The following is a 20,647-nucleotide window of genomic DNA, read 5'->3' on the forward strand; positions in this document are numbered from 1 at the left end:
TGCAGTCACGAAAGTTCTAAAATTAAGATTAATATAAATAATATGAATAATAATAGAAATAAAATAATAAATTACGACGTTTCGGAGGCAACACAAGTCTCCGTCATCAGGTGGGACCGTCACAGCTAGATTTACTGAATTTACTGAATTTAGCTGTGACGGTCCCACCTGATGACGGAGGCTTATGTTGCCTCCGAAACGTCGTGATTTATTATTTTAATTCTATCATTTATATTATTTCTTTAGATTTTTACCTACGTGACTTTATCGAAAAAACCTAAGAGTATGAATCCTTGCAGTCACGAAAGCTTCAAATCTAGAATGGGTAGTAAGTGTTATTTTCTAATTGCTTATGCCTCAAAAGTATAGGCAATGGCTATTATGCCCCACAAACTTTGCTTTTGTGATCAGGACTTTACGTGAAGGAATGACACAAATGCACACCACGTTTTCTCATTGACAATAGGTACATTTCAAAATATCCCTGTCCTGGTCACAAAAACAAAGTTTGTGGGGAGGTAAATAATCTAAAGCACAAATAAAGCCACGGCCACGTTAAGTGTAAACTTACTTTGTTTCACCAAACCCTATGTATTTATTAGCATTGTACACTTTTTTTTTTAACAATTGAGAACCAAAGTTGTTGCAAGGCTGCAGTAAAGTTTATGTAAACGATTCGGGTTGATAAAGGCTAACCGCTAAACCGGTAACCGTTCTGCAAGCGGAAGGTTTATCCACTGGAGGGAGCTCTGGAGGTTACCGTCCAAAGTTGGGGGTAGTGTGGAATGAAAATTCTCACGACTGCAGTGAAAGCCCCAGATGCAATGCCAGATTAAGGAGTGCGGGGCCTGTAGAATATGTTGTAAAGGGGCCCTAAATAAAATAAAAACACGTAAAAATTAAAACACAAATGTTTTACTTGCATAGTAAAGTAATTGTATTTTTTCATTTGCTATACAGCCAGATAACCTTAAACACTCAGTCGTTCATAAAAGTTGAAGGCAATATAGTACTCTAGTAATAGAGCAAGTACAGAATCACTGAACCGAAATTTGTGGCTTGAAAGCATTTAGCGCGGGGCCCTTAAAAGTGCGGACCACCGTAGCGTAGCATAAGTAGCTACTTTTGCAACGACGATAATCCGGCACTGCCCAGATGTCTTGGAGTGCCCAATCTTTGTCCCACCACTCGCAACCTGTCAATCAACCATCTTATATCACGAGGAGGGGGGGGGCTAACAAACTTGCACGTTAACTTTTTTCGTTTTTTTATTAGAAGTGCAAAAAAATTAAAGGCACACGAGATGGACAATAAACAAAACAAACATTGACAACAACAAATTGCTAACTTCAATTTAAATCGATATCGCGATTATCGTGATATCGTAATGTGTATATAATATCGTATTCAATATTATATATCGTGATGCTTATATGTAATCTCGTATTCAATGGCATATATTAAATATGGTGATGAAAAAATAATATCGTATCCAATATTAAATATCGTGATGTAGGTATAATATCGTATTTGTTTTCAATATATATCCTGATGTATATCTAATCTCGTAATCATTATTACATATTAAATATCGTCATGCATATATATCGTATTCAATATTAAATATCGTGATGTATGTATCATATTAAATATCGAGATGTATATATAATATCGTATTCAATCTTATATATTAAATATCGCAAAGGAAATTATATCGGATTCAATATTAAATCGCGTCCCCCCCCACCTTCCCCCCCAGTCGCGGCTTCCGTAGTCACGTGACCGCCGCGTTGAGGCCTGGTGGCGGGGCAGGCTTGGAACGAGCCTGAGAAGTCGCCTCGGGCACCGAAACCCCCGACACTTAAATCGACGCCGTCGTTGTCGTCGTCGTCGTTTCTAGTTTCACTTCGTTTTGTTTTACCTCCAGCATGGCCATGCCCTCGCTGTCGAGCCATGGGCCGCGGCCCGTGCCCATTCAATCGACGGCGGGAGCCGTGCCCGTGTACAACGAGAAGGGTGAGCCTCGAAAGCCTGAGCGACCAGGCCCCAAACTTCGCGGAGTTTTAAATAAAAATGTATTTGCAACGTTAATATTAACAGTAATCATTAACATTTATTTGTTAAGACCTGCTCAGGGCGTTGAACGCGCTTCGGTCGTCCGTGTCTGCAATGAAAATGTAAAGTCGCAAAGTCCAGCAGCTGTCCACGAAATGCCCCGAAACCGTAACCGTCCCATAAGTGTCGCCCTAAACGTCCACTTTAGTGGGGTTAGCACAACGCGTGACGAACCCGGCGAGCTGAGTTCGATCCCCCGGCCACGGTTAACGCTTTACCAACCCGATGTGGCCGGTGTGGGTAAAGCTTGGCAAAGCGTGGGTTAATCGGCACCTCGTGAGCGATACGGCGTCGGGAGAACTTAATCCAGCAGTGTATTGAACATGGGGTGGTGTTGACAGGCGGTGAACCAAGCCAGGCATCGATGGATCATTGCAGGAACTTACATTGTCTTAGGTGCCATCCATTTAGTAGGCAAATCTGTCAAAACTTGACCCCTCCCCCCCGAATCCTATAGAACGGCCGATATTGAATCCATGCAGAAAAGATCAAGGGTTAATAATATTAACGTGTTTACGCAAACAGTCCACCGCCTGACTAACTAATTTGAAGGCCAATGTAGACAAATTATTGTCGAGGCTTCACCCCCCCCCCCCCCCGTTTCCTATGCGTACGTACATTATATTCTTGGTTCTTTCGGTAAAGTCACGTAGAAGGGAAACAATATTGTCAATAGACCACCCCATACGCATGCGTACGCATTTGGGTTAAGCCCCCCCCCCCTCCATGCGTACGTACTAAATGGATGGCCCCTTATTTACATGTTAATTTATTGCGGTAGTGCTTAGTTCATATAACTGATGTATCGGTCAATTGTTTAAAACCTGAACTTACGTTTGCAAAGTATGCGTAGTCGACCCTGTAAGATGTTGACTGTACAAATCATACTCTGCGTCATTTAGGTCAATGTAGCAAACACAAGTGTTCAAATGAAAGAAACATAGTATTAATTACTTAAATCAGTTAGCGAGCCTTAATCGATACAATGCATTTAATTTCTGGGTGGGTAAATTTGCATATAACTTGCATAAATAAACATTCTCACTTGCACAATTCGATGCATGTATCGAGTGCATTGAGTTGATGGTTTCAGCCCGGTCCCCAATGACGTAAAACACAATCCATCACATTGCATTAATTCTGCACCTAATTTGGCTATCTAGATTTGAAGTTTTCGTGACTGCAGGGATCCATACTCTTTGGCTATCTTTAAAATATTACAATAAAGTATTTTGGTTCGACTGTCATCCGAGGAACAATACTCTTTGTACCCGTTACTGTGTGGAACAGAGGTCACTTGAAGGGATCTTAGAGATAGTTCTGTGGTATCTGCTTCTGTGAGCTGTTCCCTAACATGAAAACTTGCATTGGTCTGGAAGAGTTCCATATTGATGCTTTGCTTCATGACGCAATATTAATGGCACAATCTGGATTGCAGAAAAAAATGTGGGACAAATATCAATCACAACTGAAACAGAATCTCATTTGAATCGAATTGTAATCTCGGAGCAGCAATTAATCGACTTTTTCGTGGAACAATTACATCACCACTCCAACCACTGCTTGTTCCTCGATCTCCATTCGCAGGCGAGCTCTCCATGGAGAAAGTGAAAGTGAAGCGCTACATCTCGGGCAAACGGCCCGACTATGCTCCCATGGAGTCGTCCGACGAAGAGGAGGGGGAGGACGACTTCAAGCTGCGGCCCCTCCCCAAGGAGGCGGATCGCGATTCGGAGCGCGACCCCCCAGCGCTGCTCTCCTCCTCCTCTTCCACCGCGGCCAATGACGCTCGACTCAAGCGGCTGCAGGCGCGACAGCTGGAGGACGACGTGGAGGAGAGGTGTGTGGCTGGAGCAAGCCCCCCACCCCCCCCCCGCGCCCCCCTGTGTTAGAGAACTGCCCGCAGAAGCGGATATCGCTGAACCACTTCCGAGATCCCTTCAAGCAATCTCCGGTCCACGCAGTTCTATCGCCGACAGTGATCTTCATCACTTGACAGTTAAATTGATACATATTTAACGGCGTAAGTAGCGCAGGAGACGTCGACGGAGGCAACACGTATTTATTAACAATTGCTACTATACAGCACGTAGCGCACCCTATCACTTGAAGGGGTAACGGCCCCTTCACCCGGTTCTATCCGAGGCAGTGTCTCTCGGCTAACGTTTCCCCATTAGCTCCTACACCCCTCTAACCCAGACCATCCTAGTGGAGGCTAACTGCCCTGGCCCAGCCTCGGCTCAGGTCCTACCCTCAGCCACACGAGCCTGGCCCTCACAAGGACACAGACCTCGCTGCTCTGAGGTCGCCCCTGGCTTGCCCTGCTCGGCTCTTATAAGAGCAGCGACTCAGGGTAGTCCCAGGGCTAGCTAGCTGGTCTTCAGTCTTCACTGGCTCTTCTGCTCCAACGACTGCCTCGAGCTCTCTCGCGCACCGCCTTATATACCCAACTGCCCCCCCGAGGGGCGGGGCTGTATGCGGACGTTGATGTAGACACCCCACGTACGGACGTTGATGTAGATGTAATGTAGTAACTCGGCGGGAGACGACTTCACGGGTAACACACTCTTTATTTTATCAAACTCGTTCACAGGTGACTAACACCTACTTTGTATCTCGGGTGACAAACACCCACTTAGTATCTCGGGTGACAAACACCCACTTAGTATCTCGGGTGACAAACACCCACTTAGCTACTTGGCGACTAACGCCCACTGAGCTACTCGGATGACCAACATCCACTTAGTATCTCGGGTGACAAACACCCACTTAGCTACTCGGCGACTAACGCCACTGAGCTACTCGGATGACCAACATCCACTTAGCTACTCGGCGACTAACGCCACTGAGCTACTCGGATGACCAACATCCACTTAGCTACTCGGCGACTAACGCCACTGAGCTACTCGGGACACTCCCTGCCCGGGGTATCCGTCTCGACTGTGGGTCCCCAGCCCGACCCACGGGGGCGTCGGACCCCGGGTCCCACAGCCTCGCCTCCGAGCCACACAGGGCCCCGGTCCCCACAAGGACGGCGGGACTAGGGGTCTCGGGGCACTAGGTCTTCAGCTCCGTCTTCGGGTCTTCAACTGGGTAACTCTCCCCGAGTGCTCTCGCGCGTCCCCCTTTATACCCCACCTGCGGACGTCGCTGCGAGCACCCACTTATTCGACCAATCGCTGGGCGCTGGCTACGATCCTGTTTTCCCACATCTCATCGTGCCTCACCACCCACGCCGCGCCGCCCCGTCATCTGTCACTCCCGGCGCGCGCGTCCACACCACGCCCACAACGCGTGCCCAACCCCGCACCCCGCGCCGCCCCGTGATCCATCACTGTCACAGTCGGCGCACGTCAACACCACCACTACATCACCCCCTACCACATAGCTCGCAGCCGACTCGGCTGCTATAAGAATATACAAACCACCCTGTGTGCCCCGTAACACAACACAACAACAAGAACAACAACTAACGTAACAACACAACACGACGCGAACACTACCATCCGCAACCATCAACCAATGCCACCGCGACAATAGAACAATATATACAAACCGGCGAGTGACAATAGCAATGTGTATGCAGAAAGGAAGATAAATGGAAAAAAAAAAAAAAATTTCTTTCGACTCGTGCAGTGTCCCCTTTTTTCCGAGCGTCCCTACAACGGGACATTACCCCGGCAGAGGGGAACACCGGGCGAGCTCGGTGTAGAGAAAAAACGTCTTCATGAAAATTGTTGAGCCCTAGCCCGAGTCCGCCTTGCCGGTCCGTCGTACGGCACCAGACGCGGTTGAACGTCCGGTGGTGCCGGCGGTTCAGGAAGACATCGGCCAGGCATCGAGGACCCGTGCGTGCCCCGGGTTTCAGGCTCCCGACGGTCAGCAGCCGTCAAGCCCGAGGCACCTGGGGGTGGGTCAGGAGACACGTGAGGATCAGCCTGCGACACCTCCCTCCCCGAGTCGACGGTCACATCACACGCCCGGTCGTCACGGCACAGAACGGGGTCACACGGTGCCGCATAGGGCTTCAGTCGGGAGGGGTGCACGTACCAACGGCGTTTCCCCCATTTAATCTGTATACTCTGGGGTCGTGCAACCCGCACAATTTCCACCGGTCCCCTCCAAGGTCTCAACAACTTGGGGGACGTAGCCAACGGTGCATGTGGACAATGCAGCCAGGCCTTATCGCCTGGTTTCCAATCATGCGTATGCACCCTCCGCTCATGCAATTTCTCGTTCGCAATTTGCCGCGACCGCGAATTCAACCTCGCCGCCTCCCGCGCTTCAGTCAATTTGGCGATATTAAATTTGATGTGGTCTGCCAATTTAGATTTTGCACGTGGCTGGGAAATCCCCAGTTGGACGTCCATGGCCGGATCGGCCTCCCGCCCATACATAAGAAAAAATGGGGAAAACCCCGTCGCCGCATGAGGGGCCATTCGATAGGCCGCGAGTACCCCCGGCACCTGTAAGTCCCAATCAACCTGATCGTCGCAGACCTGTTGGCACAACATAGACGTAATCGTCCTGTTCAGACGCTCAACCATCCCGTCAGTCTGCGGGTGGTAGGGGGAAGTACGCACTTTCTTTGTACCCAACAGGTCGCACACCTCGCGCAACAAAACGCTCGAAAAATTCTTTCCTTGATCCGTCAGCAAGCGTTCGGGGGCGCCCTTGTCCAAAACATAACCCTGGACAAAGGCGTCCGCCACCGCCGCAGCCGACTGGTTGGCGAGCGGCCATGCCATAGGCCATCGGGTGAAGTATTCCACGCCAACCAGCAGGAACCTATTTCCCCTTGGTGTAGCCGGAAAGGGCCCCAAGATGTCCAACGCTACCAATTCGTTTATACGCGAAACCTGAATGGATTGCAGCGGTGGATTAGCTGCCAATGGTGGCGGTTTCCTTTTGGCGCACCCTACGCATCCCTTAAGAATATTCGCCACGTCGTTACCCATCCCCGGCCAATAATAGTCTCGCTGGATTAGGGCGAGCGTTTTGTGAAAACCCAGATGCATGAGCCGTTCATGAGCTGCCAGAACAACCCTACCCCGCATAGCAACAGGCACAACGAGCACGTGACGCCGGGACATGTTGTCCCACTTCATCAAAAGGCCCTGTCTGCACACCCAGGAACCGACCCGCGCCTCCCCTACCTCGGGAGCGCCAACTTTCCGACGTAGCGTAAGTAGGGAGCTGTCGGACATCTGGAGACGGCCCCACTCAATGAGGGGCAACGACAACAGCGAATCCCTCCCCGTGGGGGCGTCCTCTCCCGGGGTGTCAGTGGCGGCGAGCGCAACTCCCGGGGTGCCGGCGACCGGGAGTTTGCACCGCGCCGATCCCAACAAACATGTGCAGTCCGTGCACGGAGGCAACCGCGACAAGGCGTCCGCATTTGAGTGTCGCAATCCCTTGCGGTAAATCGTCGTGAATTGGTAGTCTTGAAGGACCTCCAACCATCGGGACAATTGGCCCGATGGCTGTGCCACGCGCATAGCGTATTGTAGAGCCGCATGGTCCGTACGGACCGTAAAATGACGGCCGTAAAGATACGGCCTGAATTGCTGTGTAAAAAACACAATCGCTAACAATTCACGACGAGTTACGCAATAGCGTTGTTCGGCGGGGGAAAGAACTCTACTACCGTAGGCGACCACCCGTTCAACCCCTCCGACCACCTGTGAGAGCACCCCCCCGATACCCGTGTTGCTGGCGTCTGTGTCAAGCAAAAACGGTTGTGTGAAATCGGGGTAACACAAGGGGGGAGCCTGCACCAAGGCGTCACGAAGGGAGCAGAACGCAGCCTCCTCTTCCGCCCCCCAGTGAAACCTCACACCCTTAGCCGTCAAAGCGTGCAGGGGCCTGGCTATGGTGGCAAATTGCTTGACAAAACGATGGTAATAGGAGGCGAAACCAATGAAACTGCGAACCTCCGTGACCGAGGTTGGCGTTGGCCATGAGCTGACGCAATGCGTCTTAGCAGGGTCCGTCGAGATCTCTGAACGACTCACGATATGGCCCAAATACCTGACCGATTCCCGAAGCAGAAAACATTTAGCCGGTTTAAATTTAAGCTTAGCGGAACGCATCCTGAGGAACACCGCTCTCAGTCGCTGGAGGTGCTCCTCGAAAGTCCGACTAAAGACGATGATATCGTCGAGATAAATCAAACAGGTATCCCATTGGAGGCCCGACAAAACCAATTCCATGAGTCTCTGGAACGTGGCGGGAGTGGAATGTAAGCCCATGGGCAAACGGTTGAATTCAAATAGGCCACCAGGTGTCCGGAAAGCAGTTTTAGGTTTAGACTCGTTATCGAGTGGCAATTGCCAAAATCCAGAAAGCAGATCGAGTGTGGAAAAAAACTGTGCTCCCGCCAAGGCATCCAGCGACTCATCCATCCTGGGGAGCGGATACGCATCCGCCATCGAGATTTTGTTTAAGCGGCGGAAATCGACACAAAACCGCAAGGACCCGTCCTGTTTCTTTACTAGGACAATAGGAGCACCCCACGGACTAGAAGAGGGCGAAATGATATCGGCCGCCAACATATCATTAACCGCCGATTGCACATGTTCCTTCTCGGCTGGGCTGAGCCGGAAGGGATTCTGACGAATAGGGGCCGCGTCCCCTGTAGCTATGTGGTGGCGCAACAGGTCAGTGCAGCCGATATCGTACTTATGTTTGCTGAACACGTCAGCAAACTCGAGTAGCAAACCCCTCAATGCTCCCAATTGCACCTCGGACAAGTTAGCAGAACCCGCACACAACGAGTCCAACCACTCAGTCCCCTCATCACTTGGAGGATGCGACTTGACAGTGAAATCTGCTTGAGCCACGAGCCGTTCCTCAACGGGTAGCGGCGCGGCGTGAGCCAGCACCGTTCCCTGCGCAATTACGGCCGGCCGCGACCCCGTATTCAGGACCATTACGAACGGCTCACTGTCCCCTCTCACCATGGTTTGAGCAACCGCTAAGTCGAGGCCCCTTCTGGCTCTGTTAGACGGCCCCAACAGCACCCCCTGTGCCTCCGCACCCACCTCGAGTGGCTTCCTGAACCGAAGGGGTACTAACATTTGCGATCCCGGGGGCACCCGTACAGTGTGAGTTGCCAGCGCCTGCACCGTCGCACAAACCGTGCGCATTTTGGTAGGGCTCGTCAAGAACGCAACCCGCCGACCTGACGGAAGCTCTATGCAGGCCTGATCTATAAGAATTTTGATGGGCATTTTGGACAAAAAGTCCGTACCTAGCAAACAGGGAACGGCCAGCGATGATGATACAAAAATAGGGCCCGCCAATTTGATGTCACCAATGCAAATAGTCGCCCGAATCTGGCCGATGATCCCCAGGGATCCCCCATTCGCCGCATAAAATGGCACGTCTACTGGCAGAAGGGGTCTACTTTGGACGGGAAGAATGTTATAAATAAGGTCCGAGATGATGGTGGCCGACGCACCCGTGTCAACAAGCACCCGGACCTCAACCCCGTCAATGAACCCCGTTACCACGGACGACCCGGCCGACGCAGCCACGATCCTGTGGGCCAATTCGGACCACTCGACTGCTTGCGGGCCGCGTACGGACCCCCCTCGCCGAAATGAACCCCCGGCACCCAGCCGCGAACCCCCCACCGCCAAGCGGCGACCCGAATGTGCCGTGTTTGTGGACTGAACGTGTGAGGTGCCGCGACTTGCCGGGTTTTGTTGGGATGACTTGTGGCCCTGGTCGTCGTCCCGACGTGGTCCTGTGGCGCGCTGACGCGGGGCCCGGCACCCGGCTGCGACGTGACCCCGAAGGCCGCAGTTGTAGCAGACGACGGACGTCGTAGGTTTCGGTTGCTCCAGCTTGCGGGGTGAACGTGTGGGCGAACGACCTCCCGTTCTCCACTCCCCCGGACGCGATGCAGCGAAGGCCTGCTCCTGATCCGCAGCTGGCTGAGGTTCGGCGATCGTGGCGGCCAGTGCCGCGTTCCCCGCCCATTTGCAGACGACCCCCGGCTTGCGTTTGAGGACCTCGTACGCGTGAATGCTCGTGGCGATCGCCAGGGAGCAGATATCCATCTCGTCCGCCACATTGATGGGGACCCCCAACTCGTGGGCCAACGCCAGCAGCTGCTCCGTCACCATGGCGTCCTTCCCCTCCTTATCCATGCGGGGAAAAGCTGCGTCCGCCAAGGCGAGTAGTGCCGTGCGATAGGCGAGCGTCGTTTCTCCAGCCACCTTCCGCCGATCGTAGAACTGGTGGCGACACGTGGAGGGCGGCCCGAACACCTTCGCCATCAGGTGTAGTGCGGCCTGGAGCGTAGAGCGGGACGACCTTGCAGCAGATGTGAAGGCTGCAAGCGCGTCGTCGTCAAGCATCGCTGGCAACGCACGCAGGGCAGTGGTGTCGGACCACCCCGACATCTCCTGATGAGCGAGGAACCTTCGTTGGAAGGCTCCCCAGTCGCCCCCATCCGCCTTGAACGCCGACAGCGCGGGCAATCTTTGCTGGAGGACCCGATCGTCGTCGACGTCGGAGAGATTTTCCCGCGCTCCGCTGTAGTTGTGTAAAATGTCGGCTCGGTTGTCAGGCGCAAAATGGAGAGCTCCGGCGCGCGCTGATGACGTGGGCTGCGCTGAGCGGAGGTGTCCGGCCACGTGGCGTCCGTCTTTCCCGCCAATCGGTGGCGGCCCCCCAAAAACGGCGGCAACTTCCAGACTTTTGGCGCGAAGCGCCTTTTGGCGGGATTCCTCCAACGTCGCTTCCTCCACCAACCCCGCAGCCGTTTTTCCGCTCGCCGGAACGGAGATGTCGGCCAAGACAGCGGCGGCGGCGAGTAGCAACTCCGCCAACCGGGAGTGCGCGTCCTGGAGGCTGGTGTCGGAGGCAAGCGGAGCGTCGGCCATCACCGCGAAGTGCTGCATCGGCGGCAACTCCTCGTCCTCTCCTCCCGAGGTTGGTGTCCTCGGTACGCCGTCGTCGTCCCGACCTCGCTCGTGGGTACGGGTAGTCTTCCTCGTGTCCATACTTCTTGAAGACAGGTTTACTTCTGACGCCAGTTGTAATGTAGTAACTCGGCGGGAGACGACTTCACGGGTAACACACTCTTTATTTTATCAAACTCGTTCACAGGTGACTAACACCTACTTTGTATCTCGGGTGACAAACACCCACTTAGTATCTCGGGTGACAAACACCCACTTAGTATCTCGGGTGACAAACACCCACTTAGCTACTTGGCGACTAACGCCCACTGAGCTACTCGGATGACCAACATCCACTTAGTATCTCGGGTGACAAACACCCACTTAGCTACTCGGCGACTAACGCCACTGAGCTACTCGGATGACCAACATCCACTTAGCTACTCGGCGACTAACGCCACTGAGCTACTCGGATGACCAACATCCACTTAGCTACTCGGCGACTAACGCCACTGAGCTACTCGGGACACTCCCTGCCCGGGGTATCCGTCTCGACTGTGGGTCCCCAGCCCGACCCACGGGGGCGTCGGACCCCGGGTCCCACAGCCTCGCCTCCGAGCCACACAGGGCCCCGGTCCCCACAAGGACGGCGGGACTAGGGGTCTCGGGGCACTAGGTCTTCAGCTCCGTCTTCGGGTCTTCAACTGGGTAACTCTCCCCGAGTGCTCTCGCGCGTCCCCCTTTATACCCCACCTGCGGACGTCGCTGCGAGCACCCACTTATTCGACCAATCGCTGGGCGCTGGCTACGATCCTGTTTTCCCACATCTCATCGTGCCTCACCACCCACGCCGCGCCGCCCGTCATCTGTCACTCCCGGCGCGCGCGTCCACACCACGCCCACAACGCGTGCCCAACCCCGCACCCCGCGCCGCCCCGTGATCCATCACTGTCACAGTCGGCGCACGTCAACACCACCACTACATAGACACCCCAACGTAACGGCTTGCTACACCCCGGTACGTAATACCTCTACACATAGCAGGACTGTATTTCCAGATGCCATGCTGTTAGTGCCAGAGCCAACTTTAGTGGAGGGAGGCACAGTCGAGACATGCTCCCAGGGCTCAAAACTCCAGATTGTCCGACAACATATATATACATGAACATTTTTATGCAGATAAGTAGTACTGGTTATTCGTTTATTATTGTTCTTTCATTTTAAAATTTCCCTCCCAATTTTTTGCTGGTGGCATCATGCAGTAACTAACTTGCGTGTGGCATAAATCATGAATAGTTTATTCAAACGCGCGATTCAACGCGAGCTTCAAAATCGTTTTGAATCGAGCAATTGTAACAAGTCTGCTCGCTTTTGCCGGCACGCAGGCTGGCCCGGCACCGGCAGATCGTCGAACCGGAGGTGTTGGAAGAGGAGGAAGACGACGACGATGACGACGATGATGATGACGATAGGAGAATCCCTCTCGCCGACCGAGAGGACACAAGCGAGGAAGAGGAGGAGGAGATTGATGACGAGGTGGGTGGACCCTTCACTGCAGCCATAGCCACCAATGCAGGCTTCCGTGAACTGTTCCTACTTCTAAACTAGAGGCCCCATCACTGCGTGGGGTCGGCTGGTCAGATTTTCTCTCCCCAATGTGCTTCTACTATGTGCCTCTTGTCACATCTACTGTTCTCACATCTCCCTTATCACCCTCGGTCTCAGTCTACTCCTGCCCTGCATCTCCATAGCCCTATGAATTGCATCTTCTTTCATTCTTTAATGGAATCCCACCATATCCATCTTTGTCTTCCTATTGCCCCTTTTGCCTTCTCTTTTCCCAGGTAGGAGGAGTAGGCTCCCCCCCTCCCCCCCGTGAGCCTTACTTAACACGTCTGCAGGACATGCCACGTTCCTCTCTCTGACTAAATCTTGCATCGTTCTCTGCCGGATCCCAATTATTTTATCACATCTTTGTTTTTATTGTCCATCCTATTCTCAACATCCTCCTAAAACCTCGAATCTCTATTGCGTCTGTCTTTCATATGGTATCCTTTTTCATTGTCCCAAGTCTGTGGTCCTATTTCAGTTTTTTGTTATATTTTCCTGTTGTAACATTGATAGCTGGTGAGTCAATAGCACCAGACAGGCCACGTTGTGGGTTCAACAATTAGGGGTGTTAGGGCATGGTTTTAGAAACAACGTATTTCCTATATTGAGAAAAAAAGACAACTTTATCCATAATAGAGTTTTGTTTGGGTTAGATCACGTAAATATAAATGTGTCGTTAAATCCGTCGCCACCCGACACAGCTAATTAGTACGGTTTGTCACGTAAACTAAACATGCCAATTCGTTACTAGTTCAGCACACCGGTGTTGGAGATTAAACCCACAAGGTTTACAATTCGAGTACGACGTTTAGTCGGTAAATACAACCAGCATCATCAGGCGACGGCCAGAGTTGTGGAAAAATCCTCCCTATTTTGATCTTCAATAGAGGGAGAAATGCGATGTCGTCACTTGTGAGCCAATCAGGTGCGAAGACCAGAGGGGCGTGAGGGGGACGAATCTATTCATATAAATTACAATGGACAACTTTGCGAACAAGATACGTCTCAAGCAGCAACCACCACCCTTCTGTAAATGTCAGTCTACAAGTGTAACCGCCATGGGAGACACTACGTCGGTCTCGACAGCCACAGTTGCGCATGCACACAAGGCGTGATATGGTCAGCAAATTTAAATCCAGCGCTTGATGCAAATAATGAGAAAAACCTACAAAGGCAGGAAAATTGTCACAGGCCGGGAACATGGAAATGACAACGCGCAACGGTGCGCACGAAAGACCAGGAAGGCACGACTACCATCATGCCTTGCATGCATGTCATATGACCACCACATTGCATGCGCAATGCTCTCAACCTTGTCTGGACCACCAACTCAAAAGAGAACTGAAAGAGCTGCCGAATTATTGTTTAGGCCACATCAACTCAAATCATTTGAAAGTGTGGCCTGTCCCTTGAGGCAGCGGTGAAACAAAGGGGCAACCGTCGACTGGCTTCATCCTCGCAGTGGACTCGCTGGAACAGTACCGTCGTCGGCAGCGTCGTCGTCAGACAAAAGATGACCACGCCGCCACCATGTTCTTCCGCTAGCGAGCGAACGATCCCCGCTGACGTGCCCCCCCCTCTCCCCCCCTTGTGCCCGGCGGCGGTGCCCAGGAGATCGAGCGGCGGCGCACCCTGATGCGGGAGCGAGCCAAGGAGCGCGAGGATGACGAGACGGAGCTGCTGGACGTGGAGGACGAGGCGAAGTCGGGCGGCGAGTCGGGCTCCGAGTCGGAGTACGAGGAGTACACGGACAGCGAGGAGGAGGCCGAACCGCTGCTGAAACCCGTCTTCATTCGCAAGTGCGGGGCCGTTGTCTTACTGCGTCGTCCGTCCCCGTGCCCTGTCACGTCCGCCAAGCATTTGCTCAAGCAATGTTCATCAGTTTAGGACATTGACCCGTTTTCTATTATCTGCTGTCTTGTGGATCCCATTGTCGACCGCGTTGTCTGTCCCATTGTGTGGCACCTGCTGGGTCTGCCCTGTGACCTGTCAGCGAGCCTTCGAAACTTCACGTGGCCTCAACGTGCACATAGCCTGGCACAAGCGCCGTGGTGACATCACCGCCACTTAGTGGCGAATGGCGGTTGTTCTTGTATTGTCTATTGCATTGGCTGTCTGTGATGCATCACAGTCGACTCCATTGTCTTTTGTCTTGTTTGCTGCATTTTGTGTTATATTCTTACATTTCTCCTGTTTCTTCTGTTGTCTGTTGCATTTTCTGTCTCGTTGAACATTGCATTGTCCACTGCGTTATGCATCACTTTTCTGAATTGCATATCACATTGTTCCAATGCCTATTTCATTGTCTACTGCTCCATCTATGGTACTGTCCGCACCACGCACGGTTCTGTCTTGAAAGATTATAGTGCCGGCCTTAACAGATGCTGTTCTATCTGTTGAGGCTATAAGGGGATCTCGTGCTTTGCCTGCTCGGTAGGAAGGAGCGCCTCACTGTGCAGGAGAAGGAGCTGCAGACCCAGAAGCAGAAGGAGCAGGAGGCAGAGAACAAGCGCGTGGTGGAGGAGCGGCGCAAATACTCGCTCAAGGTGAGCAAGGCCACCACCAGCGCCACCGCAACCAGCATTGGCGCCACCAAACATCACCGACACCACCAAACATCACCGATGCCACCGTCACTGCCACCGCCGATGCCACCACCCCCCACCAGCAGCACCAGCATCACCACCGTGGCCACTGCCACAACAAGCATTGGCGCCACCAAAAATCGCCGTCGCTACCTTCACTGCCACCGCCACTACCAGCATCCCGTATCAGCAGCACCATCACCGCCACTAACACCACCACCGTGGCAACCACCGCAACCAGCATCGGCGCTCGTAGAGGTGCGCTTTATCGACCTGCCGGTAGTGAGGGCCCTTCTACCGGCTGGTGCTTGAGCAAGCACAAGCAGGGCTGCAGCTTGACCTTTTTGCGAATTGAAATCACAGCCACGGTCGTCATTTTGCTTCGTGCGCGTGGTGACGGGCGTAGATTGTGGAGGAGGAGGCGCGGCGCGAGTTTGAGGAGAACCGGCGCACGCTGGCGGCGCTGGACACCATCGACACGGACAACGAGAACGACGAGGAGGAGTACGAGACGTGGAAGGTCCGCGAGCTGAAACGCGTCAAGCGGGACCGCGAGGAGCGCGAGGCGTGAGTGTCACCGCACGGGGAGCGCACGCACTGCACGCAGCCGGGGGATACACACAGACGTGGGGCCGGGGGTACGCGCAGACAAATAATGACAAAGATCCCCCTGTGTATAGCCTTGAACAGACTGTTGGGGACAGTGGTGTGAGCGAGTAGCACCTGTGAACGCCGGCGTGACGCGCGACGGGGTCGGTGCGGCCGGAATCCACGTCCAGCCGCCTCTGTCTCCCGAGCAGCGATGTTTACACATCGCGCCGGATACTCGCTTAAGGCTGAGTGGACCTGTGGGAGGCCCAGAACTGGTTCATATAATCGTCGCTGATGATGGGCTTATGCACAGGGCACTCGCCACACACGCACAGATGCATTGTAAGCTCATGAACACGTTTGGATTTTGTTTTATTCTCATAGCGTCAGGCGATCACAAAGGCGCTGCAATGTTTCACAGACCAGGTCTGCAGTAGTTCTGCCGTAGGAGGCGATCATTGCTGTGTGGTTTCCCAAATGAGAAATCCGCGGGGAAAGTTGGAAAATTTGGTGCCCGTGACGCCGGTACGCAGCGGCCTACTCGCACGTTGTGCACACAAAGTACGGGTATACATACAGTCGGCATACCAGGTATGCACAGTTATCGCATAGCGAACACAGCATTAAGCACATCATACCCACGGAGTACGCACACACAGAACAACAGGTGTGCAGGGCAGTACAAACAAAGTACAGGGCACTACAAACACGGACGTATGTGTATATATGTTGAACTTCTTTAACACCGTCCATAGCCAACCATGCTAATGGGAGGTGCAGTACACGCACAGGGTATACAGAGAAACAGAGCGCATGATGGTGCATGTTTAAACTGGTTGCGGTAACCTTGTACCGATAGCATCATCTCTGAGGGCAGCCCGCCATTGTGGTACACGCCTGTGACCCAGCACTGTGTAGGCCAGGGTTGGTGAATCGCGTAGAGATTTGCTGAACCGGCTGGGCCGCGAGTTGGCAGCACAGCAAGCAGGTTGGCGAAGCGTTTTCCCCTTATACTCTTAGGTTTATTTCGGTAAAGTCACGTAGGTAAAAAATAAAATTACCAAAAGTAATAATAGAAATAAATTAATAAATCACGACGTTTCGGAGGCAACACAAGTCTCCGTCATCAGGTGGGACCGTCACAGCTAGATTTGCTGTATCAAGTGAGGCAGAGATTCTGAGATACAAGTTCTTAAATACAAGTTAAGGGGGAGGAGGGGGGGGGAGCTTATCAGAATGTGATAGCCAATGAATGGAACGTATTGAGAGGGGGGGGGGCTAAAAGAGAACAAGAGGTGTATGTGGACCTGTTTGTGCACAAGCACCTGTTGGTGCACATGCTAGAAGAGAACGAAAATGCCCATGTTGTTTTTTACCCAGTGTTGGCTGACAATCAAATACAAAAAAGGAGAGTACCTGCCGTGCGTTGTTGTTGATGGGGGGGGTGGGGCTGCTTTGTCCGTGGGGTCCCGCTGCGCAGCGCTGAGAAGGACAAGCTGGAGCTGGACCGCATGCACACCATGACGGAGGAGGAGCGGCGGGCGGAGTTGCGTGCCAACCCCAAGGTTATCACCAATCGCGTGTCCAAGGGCAAGTACAAGTTCCTGCAGAAGTACTACCACCGCGGAGCCTTCTTCATGGTGAGCGCCGCTGCACGGGAGTCACGCCGTGCCCACGGAGACCGCGAGCGCGCGGGGACCGCGAGCGCGCGGGGACCGCGAGCGCGCGGGGACCGCGAGCGCGCGGGGGACCGCGAGCGCGCGGGGGACCGCGAGCGCGCGGGGGACCGCGAGCGCGCGGGGGACCGCGAGCGCGCGGGGACCGCGAGCGCGCGGGGACCGCGAGCGCGCGGGGACCGCGAGCGCGCGGGGACCGCGAGCGCGCGGGGACCGCGAGCGCGCGGGGACCGCGAGCGCGCGGGGACCGCGAGCGCGCGGGGACCGCGAGCGCGCGGGGACCGCGAGCGCGCGGGGACCGCGAGCGCGCGGGAGCGGTCGCAGTGCAGCGGTCGGCGCGATGCGCGACAGACCCGGCGAGCAGAGTTCGATTCCCCGTGAAGCGTATTTAACGGTTGACACCGTCATAAACTTTTATTATTTTATTTCTATTATTCTATTTTTTTTTTACCTACGTGATTTTACCGAAAAAACCTAAGAGTACCGTCATAAACGTTCGTATCTTCCGTTGAATGTTTTCGCAAGGACGTTTATTCTGCCAACCGGATAATCCACCTGTGGATAATGGAGCGTTGATTTGTGTTACCCACCGCTGGTACGACCAAGCCGCCTGGTTTGAGTGGTTGTTGACGTGGTTGTTGTTGTTGTTGTGCAATTTCGCAGGACGAAGAGGAGAACGTGTACAAGCGAGACTTCACGGAGCCCACTCTTGAGGATCACTTTGACAAGACTATCCTGCCCAAAGTCATGCAGGTGGGAACCGGATACCTCCTCGTCTTCTTATCTTCACGATCAAGACCTCATCATCATCATCGCCATCATCATCGCCATCACCATCATCATGATCACGACCTCATTGTTTTCATTGTCCCTATTATCAGGTGAATGAGTGGTGGGGAGCAGTGGCCAGATGATAGGGGAGAAGTAGGGGAGTGCACTGTGGGGAGTAGAGTGAGATGAGTGGGGAGAGGTAGGAGAGTGCGTGGAGGGGAGTAGAGTGAGATGAGAGGGCACAGGTAGGAGAGTTCATGGAGGGGAGTAGAGTGAGGTGAGAGGGATGAGGTAGGATAGTGTGTAGAGGGGCGTAGAGTGAGGCAGGAGAGTGCGTGGAGGGGAGTGGAGTGAGATGAGAGGTCGGAGAGTGCATGGAGGGGAGTAGAGTGAGATGAGAGGGGAGAGGCAGGCGAGTGCATGGAGGGGAGTAGAGTGAGTTGAGAGGGGAGAGGTAGGAGAGTGCGTGGAGGGGAGTAGAGTGAGTTGAGAGGTAGGAGAGTGCATGGAGGGGAGTAGAGTGAGATGAGAGGGATGAGGTAGGAGAGTGCATGGAGGGGAGTAGAGTGAGACGAGAGGGGAGAGACAGGAGAGTGCGTGGAGGGGAGTAGAGTGAGACGATAGGGGAGAGGCAGGAGAGTGCATGGAGGGGAGTAGGCGTGGCAGAGTCCACAGAGGATCTTGAACACGGCGAGTGTTGCGATCTTGAAATTGATGCGGCATTGCGCTGGGAGCCAGCGGGGGGATGAGAGTGTACCGGGGTCACGTGGTCTCAAGTTGGAGGCAGGCAAGGGGGTGATTACATGTTGGATCCCGGCGACCGCTCCGTACAACGCTGACGAGTTGTTTTTGCGGGGGCCGACCACCGACCGCCCGTCCCCGTCCGCCTGCCTGCAGGTCAAGAACTTTGGCCGTTCAGGCCGCACCAAGTACACTCACCTGGTGGACCAGGACACCACGGCCTTCGACTCGGCCTGGGCCCAGGACAACGCGCAGAACACCAAGTTCTACAAGCAGAAGGCAGCCGGCGTGCGTGACATTTTCGATCGGCCCGCCGTCAAGAAGCGCAAGACCGCGACGTGACGGCACGGCCGCTGTTGTTGACGCCGTCGGCTGCGTTCCCCTCCCCCCGTCGGAGCTCCCTTGTCCCACCACGGGTTACGAGAGAATACACGCAAGTGTGTGCGTGCGTGTGTGGGTGTATGTCTTTGTTGGTGCGCATACGTGTGTGTGTTTTGTGTGTGGGGTGAGCGGTAGTGTCGTGGTTTGCACGTTGCATTGTTCCGAACCTGTCTGTGTGTTAGCGAGCGTGTGCGTATGAGTGCACGCAAATGTGTGCGTATGTGTGTGTTCGTGAGTGTGTGTGTATGCGTGCACGGACGTATGTGCGAGTGTGTACACAAGTGTGCATGTGTGAGTGTGTGAACTGAACGTATGCGCATACGTCTTTGTACACGAGTGTGTGCGTGCGTATCTGTGTGTGTTAGCGAGTGTGCGTATACGTGTGTGTTAGCGAGTGCGTGAGTATACGTGTGTGTTAGCGAGTGCGTGTGTTAGTGAGTGCGTGCGTAAGCGAGTGCATGCGTATACGTGTGTGTGTTAGCAAGTGCGTGCGAGTGCGTATACGTGTGTGTTAGTGATTGCGTGCGTATACGTGTGTGTGCGTTAGCGGGTGCGTGCGTATACGCGTGTGTGTTAGCGAGTGTGCGCTGTGTGGTACCGCGATCGCTTGCCCGATGGCTCGTGGCAACTGCAACGTGGCAGATGTCGGCTGTGTCTGTGTGACCTCGATCTGGTCCTGCGTCCGTTATCCTCGCCGCCACAATTTGTTATTATACACAGCACAACGTCGCAATATCCACCCTGACCAATTTTATATGTATACATGTGTGTGTGTCTACATATATATACACACACACGCGCACGATACGTGTCTATGTATGTACGCTATGGTTTGTATGTGGTAACCCATGGAGCAGGGGAAGTGGTGGGCCGAGGGTGCTGCATGTCGCGAATGCCTCTCTCCTCCGTCTGCATTTTCCAACGCAGAAACTTTGTAAATAAAAGTTTTGAAATGAGTAACCGGTTTTAAGAAAAAAACACACCGGAGTGCTTTGCTTTTGTATCACGTCGTGGTTCGTTCTTGTCGAAGTCTTGACTACGAATGGCAAGCTGGTTGTGTGTGTGTGTCGTCTTAATAAAACTTATTTTACCAGGTAAGGCCCCGCTGAGCCTTGTAGCTCTTTTTCAGAAGCGACCTGGCTATCACGAATGATAGCTCAACGGAAGTGGCTTATCACGTGGACATTTATAGTAGGAGCCAAATACTCTAAACCTGGAGGTCAGCATCATGCGTCTCCTGAGCCACATGCTCTTGAGCTCGTGA

General features: G+C 53.5%; 1 protein-coding gene across 1 annotated transcript; it reads left to right on the forward strand.

The window, feature by feature from the left end:
• Positions 1 to 1,777: 1,777 nt before the first annotated feature.
• Positions 1,778 to 20,388, forward strand: MFAP1 (microfibril associated protein 1). Its single transcript, XM_078880898.1, has 9 exons — positions 1,778 to 2,016; positions 3,703 to 3,955; positions 12,413 to 12,563; positions 14,250 to 14,437; positions 15,076 to 15,184; positions 15,630 to 15,790; positions 17,295 to 17,454; positions 18,154 to 18,243; positions 19,159 to 20,388. The coding sequence occupies exons 1-9, from the start codon at positions 1,929 to 1,931 to the stop codon at positions 19,342 to 19,344; spliced, it is 1,386 nt and encodes a 461-aa protein (XP_078737024.1). The 5' UTR covers positions 1,778 to 1,928; the 3' UTR covers positions 19,345 to 20,388.
• The last annotated feature ends 259 nt before the right edge of the window (positions 20,389 to 20,647 follow it).

The sequence above is a fragment of the Lampetra fluviatilis genome, chromosome 59 (genome assembly GCF_964198595.1).
Source record: "Lampetra fluviatilis chromosome 59, kcLamFluv1.1, whole genome shotgun sequence".
Lineage (NCBI taxonomy): Eukaryota > Metazoa > Chordata > Hyperoartia > Petromyzontiformes > Petromyzontidae > Lampetra > Lampetra fluviatilis.